At 41.5% G+C, this 13,776-nt stretch overlaps 2 protein-coding genes across 4 annotated transcripts in view; one reads left to right on the top strand and one right to left on the bottom strand.

Moving 5' to 3' along the window:
* Positions 1–6,154, bottom strand: part of plcd3a (phospholipase C, delta 3a) — a 29,163-nt gene extending 23,009 nt beyond the window's left edge. For 2 of the 3 annotated variants that reach the window (XR_013908469.1, XM_026164291.2), the window contains exon 1: positions 5,852–6,154. Coding sequence is in view for 2 of the 3 variants with exons in the window: in XM_026164291.2 (XP_026020076.2) it covers positions 5,852–5,939 (88 nt within the window). In the remaining variant the exon portion in view is untranslated. Of the gene's footprint in view, positions 1–4,554; positions 4,638–5,851 lie in introns of those variants that run through there. The other variant, XM_026164293.2, reaches the window with a different exon arrangement.
* Positions 6,155–9,650: 3,496 nt separating this feature from the next.
* Positions 9,651–11,562, top strand: hexim1 (HEXIM P-TEFb complex subunit 1). The gene has a single exon (XM_080300154.1). It carries the CDS (start codon positions 9,991–9,993, stop codon positions 11,068–11,070), a length of 1,080 nt encoding a protein of 359 aa, XP_080156280.1. The 5' UTR covers positions 9,651–9,990; the 3' UTR covers positions 11,071–11,562.
* Positions 11,563–13,776: the final 2,214 nt, after the last annotated feature.

Here is a 13,776-nt window from a genome sequence, read left to right on the forward strand (position 1 = left end):
CATCAAAAAGAGGCGCTTACTGAGAGTGGGTTTTGTCAGCAGGTACATGTAAACAAGTCAGCTAGCTGACATCTACAGAAGCTAAAGCTTAGCTTATTCTGGCTGAAGTAGTTCCAAATCACCAAACTTTAAAGCACTGCTAGAGTTTGTGCATAAAGATGAAAACTAAACACCGGTTATATTTTGGTAGTTAGTAAAGTTTGGCTAATTAACACATACAAATGAGCCGACTTTTAACAAGGTACACCTTGTTAATACCAGGCCGGGCCTGTGACGGCCTATATGCTAGTTATAACATCAATTCAACAAGTTTCTGGAAACATTACTCAGAGATTTGTCTATTTTGACGTGATAATGTCATGCATTGGTCTTGCTCTCTGGAAATTTTTTACTCTTCTCTGGAAAAACTAGGAATTACTGTGCAGAAAATCACAGTAGATCATCAGTTTCTAAAATACTCAGAGATCATCTTGTCTGGAACCAACAACTGTGCCACATTCAAAATCTCTCCAATCACCTTTCTTTCCCATTCTGATGCTCAGTTTGACCTTTGGGGGGGTTATCTTAACCGTGTATACAAGACTATAATGCAATCACTGCCACATGATTGGCTCAACAAATATTTGTACCACTTCAAATCAGGCATTCTTAGGATAATACTGGCACAGTGGCACTCTCTTAGAAATAAAGGGTTTTCAATAAAAGTACTCAAGGATCATTCAGTGAGGAGCAACATCTGCAATTTCTCCAGTTGGCAAGGCAACTGTGATAATGCGGCAGGAAGAAGACATAAAACTGCAGCCAAGAGAATGTCTGGGATGACACGATCCAAAATACAAGGTTAGTTAAGAAGATGTGTAGTTTTGAAAAAGTATAATCCCAAAATTATGGCTAGACAGGTATTTATAATTTGCTGAAATAATAATGTCTGGGACAGTTAACCCAGACGCTGTACTGTACACTGAGTTTTTAAAAGCCTACTTAAGAGGGATGCTACTAATGAGCATTGCTTTAAAAAGTGTTGCCTCCTGTAAATGAGTTCCTCAGTCAAAGCAGTAAAAGCTAGGACTGAAAAACACAGTTCATCTCCTATGGAGGTAACAGAGGTGTGCATCACATATTTAATGTCAATTAACCAAATGTTCATGCAGGAAAGAGAAAGGGACACCACAGCCAATAAGATTCCTTCTCAGGGGAACGTGAAAGTAAATGAAATTTCATGACAATACAATGAATAGTTAGAAGAGATCTTTTCGTCTCAACCCAACAGACTGACATTATCTATCTCTACAACTGTGCCACTTGCAAGTGGATAAAGCAAATAACGGAAAACAATTAACATTTTAATTAACTCAGCAATGGAGATTCCTCCGAGGGTGCTTTGACACTGTGAGCAGCAGTGTAGCTTTAACGCTGAAAGGAGGATTAAAATCCAAATAACTATATCAGCTGGTCAGTGCACTGTGCTTGCATGAGTCCTCTTCACTCAGGCCCACATACCAGCTCCTCCCGGGACACGGTTCACGTTTCTGTCAGCATAGCAGCAGTCACAAGAGTCAGCTAGCATGGATTCTCGCATAAAGATAGACAAGTATAGGGGCTGTAGATTTAATACGGGCCAATTAAAGTTTCTCAGCTCTGTCGCATAGCTGTCCCCTCTAGGAGGCAAACAGTGGCATCCAGTCTGCATCTCCAAAATCAAAAGTGTTTAGGCAAAATGATGAGATTCCAGCTCAAAAGAAGAAAAATGATCAGTTGGAAACCGTATTTTTCTTCTTTGGAATCGGGACTCTCTGTGGAATTTCCTGATGTGAACCCCCCCAACCCCCCAAAAAAGGACTGAGTAGAAAAAAGTGAGTGTTATTTGGAAATGCAGAATCGTTGCCAATGGTTTCTGGACAGCAGGGAGTTGAACATGAAAGCAGAGCAGCCTCTTTGCATTCAGTCGAAAACAAACAGCTTTTAGTCAAACGTTCTCTTTGTCTCTTATAATGAATGAAACATCATTTATTTGCTCATTAATAAGCAAGTTATGACCACACAGTAAGCAGGACTCACTGTGTGCGACTAGACTCGCTCTGAACAATATCTGGATTCCAATAAAATATTAAAAAAATGTTGAGAAATAAATGAGCTTTTGTAAAAAACTGTCATTTTATTTGCCAATATGTGGTTAAATATGCCGTCAAAGCACAATTTAAGGTTGCAATGCGTATTAACAAGGCTATGATCGTGATTTTTAAGCCACATTAAAGTCAAACCTCTACTGTTGATTTACTGTTTTCCAACCTGAGGTTGGCAGACTTAACCATAGGCAGGAGAAAACCAGACTTTGAGAGCAGTATGGTTTGGTAGAAGGGAAAGGGGATTCCTATTTTCTTTTGGACAGTGCACAACTTGAAAAAAAATTGAAATTTGAATGGAGTTGAATAGAGCTGACTTTAGCTTGAACACGTCAGTATATATTTTACCTTTTGTCTAATAAACTGGCAATACTTTTCTTTGCTACAATGTGAGCCTGCACACACAAAAACAGCGGAGCTGTGATTATTTAGAAAAAAAAAGGTTATTCACAATCAAATTCAAATTCAAATTTTATTAGTCACATACACAGTCGGAATAAGTGTCTGTTGTTACACAACTGATGCTATTTATTGTATGTTGGGGCTCAGTTAGATCCCACTGAGGTTAAATCCTTCTAAACACCTGACCATTCAAACCGAATAACAGATGATAACCTTGTTGATTGTGACCTGTTTGGCCGGGAATGTTGTTGACCACAATCGCAGACATAAAGCATATGTAAAGCTCTCAGATTTACAGCTGAGTTTACTCAGATACCAAACAGATACCACGTATTCCCTGCAGCGGCCTCCGAAAACATCACCTCAGCTCACGATCGTGTTTACATTCATCTTGTAGATGCAACGTGTGAAATTGTCCCATCTCTTCGGTCTAAACCGACTGAAACTCATCATGGATGTTGTTTTGTAAATCCTTGGCTTATGCAGGCTGTTGGCTCACACAAGAAACTAATTGCTGTGTACCACCGTTAACAGCGCTGCCAACAGCCGCAGACTCTCTCCCTGAAATCAAATCCCCCAAAACCCCTGTGGGGACGTCTGTGGCAATGAATATATTTATCCATGTTTGCGCTAGTCTGATTCAAACATGGATTATCTCAAAACTAACAAATCTCTGCCTCTCAGGCCACATTCGTCACTTTGGCTCACTGTGAGTGAGAAATGTTTGAACGAGGAAGGCGGATCAGTCCTGTGACACCACATGACACAAAACCTTTGAACTTAGGTCAGTCCCACCTGCAGATTGCGAAACTATTCGGTGTTTTCGCTTTGATGTGAAAGCGGCTAAAACATGGTGGGTGGACAGTCACCTGACAAATTTATGACAACAAGTGGTGGTGGTGAGTCTACTTGGGTGACCTCACTTGCTTTATTATTAAGTATTAGTGGGACACTCAAATATAGCAATGCCAGTGTTGCGTTTTCAGGCGCAGATACAGTTTCAGACTTCAGTAATGCTTAAACAAGTCTGTGCATAGTGTCAGAGTTTAAACATGGTGCCACTGCAGAAGTATGGATCCATGTTTACACACTGTTGCAAAAACATTAAAATTCTGCATTTCTGTTTTCACTAAACATGCAAGAAGAGCTGAATTTATAAGAGATTGTTTCTGCATACTGTTTTTACTTATTAAGGTCTTTGCTTTCAATCACAATTTTGGCCTATAGCGACTTTAGGATAAATAAAGTTGTTATTTGCAGCCACCCCCTTACCACTAGGGGCTGCCACAGCAGATAACTCCACATGTTTGATTTGACAGAGTTCTTAAACGGATGCCAACCCCAAAAAACTTGTATCTCTGGCAAGAATCAAACCAGCAACCACTACACCACTGCAGATAAAACAATTATTATGCCCCATTCTGGGTTGTTATAATTATCTTCCTGGAGTTTAACGTCATGATCCAGAGTCTGTTTATCAGTAATCCCCCAAGTTTCACATTTTCCTCTCCTGGTGCGTTTCCTGTATCTTGTCTAGTCCCCATCTCTGCATTAGAGAGCCTCTGTTTAGTTATTCCTCGTTTTATTTAGTTAGTTTCTCGTGTGTTTTATTTAATTTTGCATCTTTTGTCTCATTTTCTTCAGTTAGGTTCAGCTGTGTTAACGGGTGTTTTCCATACCCCTGATTACCCCACGTGCATATTTAATCCCTTATGGTTTTCTTAGCTCATTGTTGTGCTGTACTGTGTCAGCTTGTTAGTGCCTCCCTCATATGTTCCTGTTTCGATTACTTTGTGCTGTTCTTTGTCAGCTAACTGGACTTCCTGTTTCAGTTGACCAATAAAACACTTAATACTCTATTTTGTTTATAAGATATTAAGAAAAAGAGTTGGATTTACTTCCTCAGTAATTGTGTTAAAATTATGATTTAAAACTGACCAAAAATAATTATGATACTGCAGACCAGAAATACTCAGACCAGCCCATTTTACACCACCAACCATGCCATGTTCAAAGTCACTTCAATTACCTTTCTTCCTCATTCCAGTGCTCCGTTTGACCGTCAGCAGGTTGTTCTAATCATGTCTACATGCCTAAATGCACAGTGTTCCTGCCAGGTGATTGGCTGATTACCTATTTGTCTTAATAGGCAGTTGAACAGATGTGCCTAATTAGGTAGTCATGAGTGCATTCCTCATGCTTATGCTGTTACAATGTTGGATGCTCATGTGAAACACTGCCAAAGTTTCAGGCTTCATGCTGCTCTGAATGCTCAGTTTCAGACCGGTTTCCACTCTTGGCTATGTGCCACTGTACATCAATGAGAGTGGAAATCCCTGATATAGTACAGCTTATTACTGGATCATATTGTGCCAGTGCAACACCTCAAGATAAATATTTACAAGTGAGTCATGCAAAACTACTCTACTAAAGTCCAGGAATTAAAAATATGGGGTTGGGTAAAAAAACACAATACGTCCCCTTTATATATATAAAACTGAAAAGAAAAAAAAAGAAATAAAATAAAAAGCAAAGATTTCATCCAACATTTCTGTCTGTGAGCTAATTTTGTATGCCTGCATATATACGTCGTTAACACTGGTTCAGCCTTCCAGAAATCCAGCGTCTTCTCAGAGATTCTGACAGGTGCGCTATGGCTGCTCAGCAAGTGTCTATTTTGGGGCGAGTTTGGGAAGGGGCAGTGACATATCGGGACTGAACTGTGAGGGGAGTAGGCTGAGATGGGAATGGCGAGGAGCCTGAATCAGAGCAGTAGTCCAGTGAGCAACTCTGCTCTTCATAAACACATGACTGTTGTAACTACACCCACAAATACTCAGAACTTCGCTTCTGTTTGATGCCATTATCTGTAAGCTCGGTCATTACTCACTTTCTAAGAACATCATCATTTTAAAAAAGCAAACCTGTTATGCCTGTTTTGTTAATGTATTTTTTGTAAACTGGGGGAAGTAAATGAATGACACGAATTAACGAGACTACAAATTAAACCAAACAATCTGTAACTAAGAAGTGAGCAATTATCAATGAAAGTAGGTGAAATGAATCATCTTTTCAGAAAGATGCAAAGATTTCTCGAATTACACCGCCTTCTAAGAGAAACTATGTTATGAATTATGAAGGCATAAATAGCTACCGATTATAATTGCTGTCTTAGAAAAAGGCAACATAACAAACAAGGTGACTAAAAATCACTGAAGCCTCAGTTAAGTTTGTACCAACAATGAGCGGAAAAACAAAACAAAACACTTCAGCCTGGAGCTGACGGTGAACTCCTAGGAGCAGGTCAGATTTGGAGGTGTCCTTACCGAGCCTCCTGATGAGGTCCGTCGTCTTCTCATTCACTTTCCTCCTGTGCTCCCTGGGACTGGTCTTGCCGGTGCCTACGCTTAACATGATCGCTACATAAACTCCAGCGAAATAAACTTAAGCTTGTAACTTTAGGGGTTTGAGGAAGCTGAGGGCGCAGGTGTCCTTAAACTGCCCCAGACAGACCCCCAGCCCGCAGAAAGAGAGCGAGCGAGAGAGAGAGAGAACCGACCGCAGGAGTCCCCTCCCCAGATTTGCTACTCATGTTTGTGCGCAGGACTCCAAACGAGTCGCACGCTTCTGGAGCCAACACCTTACTCCTCCTCCTCCTCTTCCTCTTCCTGCCCCAACGAAAACGTAAAGGGACCTTGGTGGTGGATCAGGTATGGTCAAGTCCCCCTCCATACATTAATTTGTATACACACTTGTTTAAATGGTTTAAAGCGCACTATGTGCGCACAGAGTCTCAACAGTTGCGTATCAAAGCCTTTTTGGTTAAATCTGTTCTTCAAAAAAAACCAAAAAACTTTTTATGGGACCTTTTTGTTTTTTGTAAATAAAATAAATAAACCCAAATATAGACTTGTTTGAAATGTTTATTTCGAGTTTATTTTGCGCGGATGCCATGCTGTATTCCAAAAAGAAAAATTGTGCTGTTTCACCTACCTTTTCATATATAAATTTTAAAAAGCTTGCATACTTACATGAATATAGTGGCGTGATTAACGTCCACAGGCAAAGAGCAGGTTACCCTTTGTCTAGGCTCAGCAAACATTTAAACAGCTGAAATCTTTTCTTTCAGAGGAGGTAAAGCAAACATATAACCCTGATTGTTCAGGCAAACTTTCAAATATGTAAACACCTTCCTCTAAATGGAGATCAAGAGCAGAAAAAAGTGCTTCCACTTTAGTAAAACTGTTCCCCATTCAAATGCCAGTGACTGAGGAGCTGGCGTCCCCTGTTGGTTATTAAAAGTAACTGCTTAGCTCTCAACAACAACAATCAGTTCCGTAATGCCACATTCATCATCTGTGGCCAGTATGTTCATGCTGTCTGCACGGATTTAAAGGGTTGGTTATGAAAGTGAAAACCTGCACTGCAGTCTTTTTTAATTTTTTGATTATTAGATGGTGCTCACAGTACCAGAGCACTGCCTGCAAACTTAATTAAGTCTTAGTAATGGAGTTATAACAGAGAGCAGAGAGTGACAGAGCTGAGTCACAGCCATGTGCAAAGGAAACACACACGTACAGGTTTGGTAGGCTGGGTGGATGGAGCCTAAGGTGATGTTTCTTTAACCTGGTCATTTAATGAAGCTGGTGGATTGACTGTTTCCCTTACTAAAACACCCATCTGGACCTGCTGTCTGCACAAACTCCTCCTGCACCTCCTCTTCAGGCCCGTGCACCAGCGTATAATAGTATATTACACATATCTTTCATCTCCGCTCAATTGCAGCAACTACTATGTTGGACAGGGTGAGAGATTAAGTCATGCCTGCTAATCCTCACAAGCTGTGATCTATGCAGGAGCAGCTCTGGTGCTGTAGCTGCGCACCGCTCCTTGATTTGAGAATATGGGAAGCCCTGGTACTGTTTCTCAATCTCCATGGTCATTAGGTTTCATATTAACTAGAACAGATCACCTCCCCTCTCAAAGGATTTCCCAGTTTGCCTTGCTTATTTGCCAAAGCTGAAACTCTGCCTGCTTCTATTAGTAGAAACAGTGGGCCTGTGTTGTTTGTAACCAGTCTTCACTGGCAGTGTTAGGAGAGACCAGTCACCCAACATAAGGCCACAGACTGAATAACCCACTTCTTCCATTAATGGAAGCAAACTGCTTTGTGAAAACTGGACACAATTTGTGGATGACACAGTGAAGCATGCACAGTTAAGGATTAACACAGAATAATGACTAACTCTTTAACCATTGTGACATCAAATATGTATGCATGTAGTATGCACATGTAAATAATGTGCATCAGAAAACAAATAAAACAAATTAACCACATTAACATATTCCACATAAAGGTTTCAACCTTTTTCCCCACAGCATTTTATTTCCATTTGTTTATTTCACACAAGCCGACAATACAGAAAAGTTGTGAATACTGTAGAAGATTATTGGTTTGGCGAGTTACACCCATCTAGAGCTTGCTAACACTAGTTAACTAAAGGGAAACTGGAAAGATCAGGCGCGGTCTACTTCCTGAAAGCAAGACAGTTGCTCAAACGTCTCATGTGAAGGACTGTTTCAAAAAACGAATGTTTTCAGTCTGTTTGTGTATATTTTCGGTACTCTGACTTGTACAGTTCGACTAACTGTGGCAGTACTTGAAATGTGTACACTAATCGCTTTAGTGAAACGAGAAAATCACATCGGAATAAAACAGCCCAGGAATTACGCGGGCCCCATATGAACACGTTGGCCTAGTTAGCAGATGGCTATCATTACCAGTAGCACAGCGCATTGTAGTTGCTTTGCTGCAGTTGAATCGACAAACTGACACAAGCCAAACAATTTTATTTAAAAACGGTCTATCACTCATGGTTTAATACTTTTTATATTATCGCTACACGGTAGCGTACGCTAACTTACGTTAGCTTACCTAGCTTTAGTGCAGTATGGCGTTTTTCGTCATACTCAGACCGACTAGGAGCGTTTTCTGTGACCAATGAGTTAAACGTTAAGTTTATTTTTGTTGTTGTACGTATGGCTTCGTATGTATGTGGAGTAGTGTAGTGTTTAGTTTGGGAGCCACGACACGTAGCGCCCGTTGGCTAACGTTTGGCTAACGTTAGCTAGCTAGCGTCTCCTTAGCCGTTAACACGAGACAACAGTGTAAAACTAACACTGCGTATCAGAACGTTGGCTCCGCGGAAAAACTCAAACGCTGATCTACACCACTTCGTCAACTGCTAATAGGATTATTGAGCAAGTGTGAGATCGCCTGACCCACCCTTTAACAACGAGGGGTTCGGAACAGCGCTCTCCACGGCAGCTTCACAATAAATGTCGTTTGTTTACGCTGATTCCAGAGTTCCCCTGGCCCTCTGCCCCACAACATATCACTCCGCACAGAAGAGACTTTTGACACGGAAACATTCAATCTCTTAAATGGCGCCTGAGCAACGCATTTTTATGGCAGCTGACATGTACAAAAATTTATGTTTTGAATAAGCTGTATTTACTTAGTTTCTCAAATGAACGTCGAAGACGGACTAGATTCCGCAAGACAGTTTGTTGTTGTAGCTTAAAATACAGGGGGGGTTAATTGTATGGGTAATTTTGTCCTATGTTGGCTGGATGAGTAAATAAAAACAAAGCCTATTATTGTGTGTTTAAACCACGCATATTTGCTCCAGTTTGCAAATCACTTATTTCAAATGTAAACAGATTAACTTTTAGTTCTTCAATTGCAAACACAACCCCTTCATTTGTAAATAGTAGCGTCCGTAAAATGCCCGGGACTGCTTTCTTTGCGTGGATTACGGTCCTGTGATTGACTATTGATCTGCCCAATCAGAAAATACCTTGAGCTTAGCAACAGCAAAATTATTCTCTGGTCCAATCAACAAAGAGTAGGGTAGGCTTTAGCGGACTCGAGATCCTCTTAATTGATTGGTCAAGAAGCTCGCCAGTTATGGTAGACTTGTGGGCTATGTAGTTTGGCGCGAAGGTCTCCGCCAAGGCTTCGCCGAAACGAAAACGTCATACCCCACAATCCATCAGGAGTTGAAAGCAGTAGCATGCGCACGGGTAGAGGCGGAGCTGGTATATAAACACGAGCTCCCTCTTCTTGAGCGGCACACTGGACACTGTTGTGACGGCGGAACGCTGTCTCCGGGTTAACGATAACTCTGACAGCATCGAAACAGTTAATGGTAGTTAGCGACAGTTGCTCTGACAAACCCTTGGAGGAGTAACAAGTGTTTACTGTTCGGAAGTTTACTTTTACTTTGCGCGCGTTTGTTTACAAACGCAAACAATCTCAAAAGTTTCTTTATTGATTACGCGAGATTGTAGAATATTTTTGTTCAAATTAACGTCTTTTTAACGAACTTTAAAACTCAGTCACGGGAGCATGAATATCATCTAAAAATGTGCTAAAGTGGAGCCATAGGAGCGGAACACCAGGATGACTGAGCCAGAGGAGACGACCCATCACCTGAAAACTTCAGCCAGCCCTTCAGGTGGGAGCAGTGGAGACGCGTTGGAGCATCTCCCAGCTAGAAACCATGATGGACCACAAAACGGCGACAGGGGGCGACAGAGCGAGCATAAGCAGGAGCAGCGGGCGGAGAACTGCGAGGATATCAACACAGACAAGTTACGGCAAATGAAAGGCGGGCAGAGGGAGGTGTGCCCTGGGTTAGCAGCCGGAAACGAGGTCCAGAAGTGCCCGATTTCAACTCAGCCTCATCAGAAACGCAGCATCCAAGGAGCGACAGGAGACCACCACACCACACAGGGAAAAAACGCCCAAGACAGACGGCTGCAGGTACAAGTGGATAGTTTGCACATCGACTCTGATACGGGCTTAGATGCGCGTCTAGGCAAGAAAAGGCACAGGCGCAGGACCTCCAAGAAGAAGCGCCACTGGAAGCCGTATAACAAACTTTCCTGGGAGGAAAAGAAAGCCCTAGAAGAGAAGGAGACTGCCAGAGCTTCGCGCATAAGAGAGGAAATGTTCGCCAAAGGGCTCCCGGTTGCCCCTTACAACACAACTCAGTTCCTGATGGACGAGCACGACCGAGAGGAACCCGACCTCAACACCCAGATGGGGGTCAGGCGGCCTTCTGGGGTCGGGGTTTGCATGGAGGACACTGGCAGCGAGGATGAGGTCTTGGAAAACGAGGACCAGGACTACGATGACGGCAGCGGCGGGGGCAGCGATGGCATCGGGAGGCCCGGGAACGCGGGTGGAGAGTTCCTCCAAAGAGACTTTTCCGAGACCTACGAGATGTATCACGTCGAGAGCCTGCAGAATATGACCAAGCAGGAGCTGGTCAAGGAGTACCTGGAGCTGGAGAAGTGCATGTCCCGGTTGGAGGAGGAGAACAACCGGCTGAGACGCGCCGTGGAGCCCGGGGGTCAGAACTGCTCGGTCCGGGTCAAAGAGATGGAGAAGGAACTGGAGAGACTGAAAGCCCAAAACATGGAGCTGCTCCTGAAGAGCCAGCCCAGCAAGGACAGGGGCCAGGTCGCTACAAATTAAAATCCTTTGGATAAGGTAAAACATGGGACTACTGCATTTTTAAAAGAATTTATCATAAGTTTTTCTGTAAGCAGTTTGTCACCTGGACAAAATAAGTAAATATTTGACGTTTCACTTTCTATTTGAGCTGTTAATGTCCCATTCGGTTATTGTTTTCAAGGAGAATTGTAAATATTTCAAATTTGATTTCTTTTTTTTTCTTTTTTTCCTTTTTTTATAAAGAGGTATTTGAAAAGAAATTTCCGTTTGTTCCTCTGCTCAACTTTGTAGGTATCCATTGACATAAACTGTTCTGTTTTTAATTTTAAGAGCAAATATTGTATGTCGGATTATTTTTCTCCCCCCTCCAGAAACTGAACAAGAAGAACTTGCAGCTAATTGGGCCATCCTTTCAGATACTTTTTTGCAAAAAAAAAAAAAAGACTTCAGCGTGAACATTTTAACAGTTGTGTGTTAACCTTTTAGTTCCAATAAAATAATATAAAAATTGAAGTTCTGAATCAGACTGCCATGTGTTGTTCAGCCTGTCCTCAAACACAGGAAGCTGCAGCTAGGAGCTGCTGTCAGTGGCTTTGGTCAGATTTCTTGCAAGGATTCCGATATGGGCCAGACACAAGGCATCAGTGGCCTCTGAATGGAAGACTACATGAGAAGGGGGGATGGGATATGGATGAGATGCTCTTTATGAAAGCTTAGTCCACTCGGAGGTATACAGGAAGACATGCAAGTGGGATTTTATTGTTTATTTTACTAAATTTTCTAGGTTGTAATACAGACACACTGTGGTTATTATTTTTGCAAGTCAAGGATCTGCAGAAAATCGTGTCTTTATTCTGACTTGATAATGAATTTTCTCATCATTACAGCTACCAATCACATAATATATATTTACACCCCGCCCCCAGTTAAAATTAGTAACTTCACAAGTTTAGGCAGGCCTGATACAAAGAGACATGGCACCCAGAGATTTGTTTTGCAATCGATGGGATAATTATGTAGCAGGGTAGATAGTGGTAGAGGTGTAACTTAAATTTTTATTAAGTTAATTTAGAAATATCTTGCAAATAAATGCCTAAAGGGGGTTTAGGCGAGTGGTGAGACTTGTTCCTGAAGAGCCTGTGGACAGCCATGCAGACAAGGTTGGTTACTGATCATGTGAGAAGTGCTGCTCATTTGCAAAGCCTAAGAATGTGATGAAAAGTGTGTCTTTACTTTGGTGGGGTCATCCGTTTTAATAGAATCCCATTATTACAGCTACTACTCACAGAATCCATAAATATTTAAACATTCCCATAAATTAAAATAAAGACCCTCAACACTCCAGATTCCGTTTCCCTTTATGTCTTATTCCTCTTCAAGCCTCTAGGGGGAGCCAGTCAGCTCCTATTTTAAGATGCCTGCGCTGCAAAATGTGAGGCACATCTCCACTGTAAAAAATGTGTTTTGCGCACACACAAAAGTCACAAACGCAAATACATTTTTTTTAAACATAGTTCTGTTTATTTACATCATATAACCTGCTTTTAAGCACACAGCCACGAGGGAAATGAGTTCAGGCGGACAACCATGTTTTTTTATTTGTTTTTTTCTTTTAGTCCAGTCATTTTTCATATTAGTCATACTCGAAAGCAATTCCAAATGTACACAATACAATATGTTACATATTAAGATAGTATGTACAAAAAAAAGAAACGCTTTTAAAATACAACAACGACACAAAAGGTAAAATCACATTTCAGACTGTCGACGTTTCCCTTTGATGAGGTTTTTGTTCATCTTTAGGAAACTGGATGCTGTCTGGCATGACCTAATGCAGTTGTAGGGTGGGGGTGTGTTAGGTGTACCTTATTCACACACTGTGGATTATTAGGCATAGAGAGGTGACCTCAGTTTGTTAAAAAAACAAAAGAAGCAGCTGAGAGAATACTATGCTTTTCCCCTCCTCTGTTAAAGGCAAAGGGAGTGCATAGAAGTGTCCTTGGCTTGAAGTGTGCTTTACTTTTCTTTCTTTTATTTTGTTTTGTACAGCCTCTCTGTTAGACTGCTTGTATTTAATCTACACATCTTTGGGTCAGTGCCTCAATTATACCGTCAACCACAGCAGAGGAGGGGAGGAGACCCAGAAATAACAAAAGGAAATGGAAGGATAAGAACCGAGCATGGCACTGCAGAACAAAAACACATTCCCGAAATCAGGCACTTGTAGAAAAAACCTTGAGGTAAGACGAGACTAGAACCTATTTATTATTATCATTCTTCTTCTCTTTCACTGGGTTATTATTTGGTCGCAGGGAAACAAGCAAGCCTTTTGTGACTTCTGAATTTGCACCTCTCGCTCGGGTCGTGTTTTTTTCGCTACTGCAAATTGGTTCTGCGGTCAAGACGAGACAGAAACAACAGACTCTTGTTCTTCTTTTTTCATTTCCTCCAACGTACCATTTCCCCACTCAGGGAAGATTTATTAGAACCTGACCTTGTGTGCTGAAAACACCAAAAAAAAAAAAAAAAAAATCCTACACCAGTCTGTTAAACACTGTCAGGCATCTTCTTTTGAGCTCCTGTGTTCAGTGAATATGAGCTGATCTGTTGAGGCAATGCTCAGTAATGCCAGACTTGAAGCCCTGGCGGCATGATCAGCTGTCTGCAAACTGTCCGATATCACATAATAATTACCTGATTAAAATTCAGAACTTGCTACATGTTGTT

The sequence above is a fragment of the Astatotilapia calliptera genome, chromosome 4 (genome assembly GCF_964374335.1).
Source record: "Astatotilapia calliptera chromosome 4, fAstCal68.1, whole genome shotgun sequence".
NCBI lineage: Eukaryota > Metazoa > Chordata > Actinopteri > Cichliformes > Cichlidae > Astatotilapia > Astatotilapia calliptera.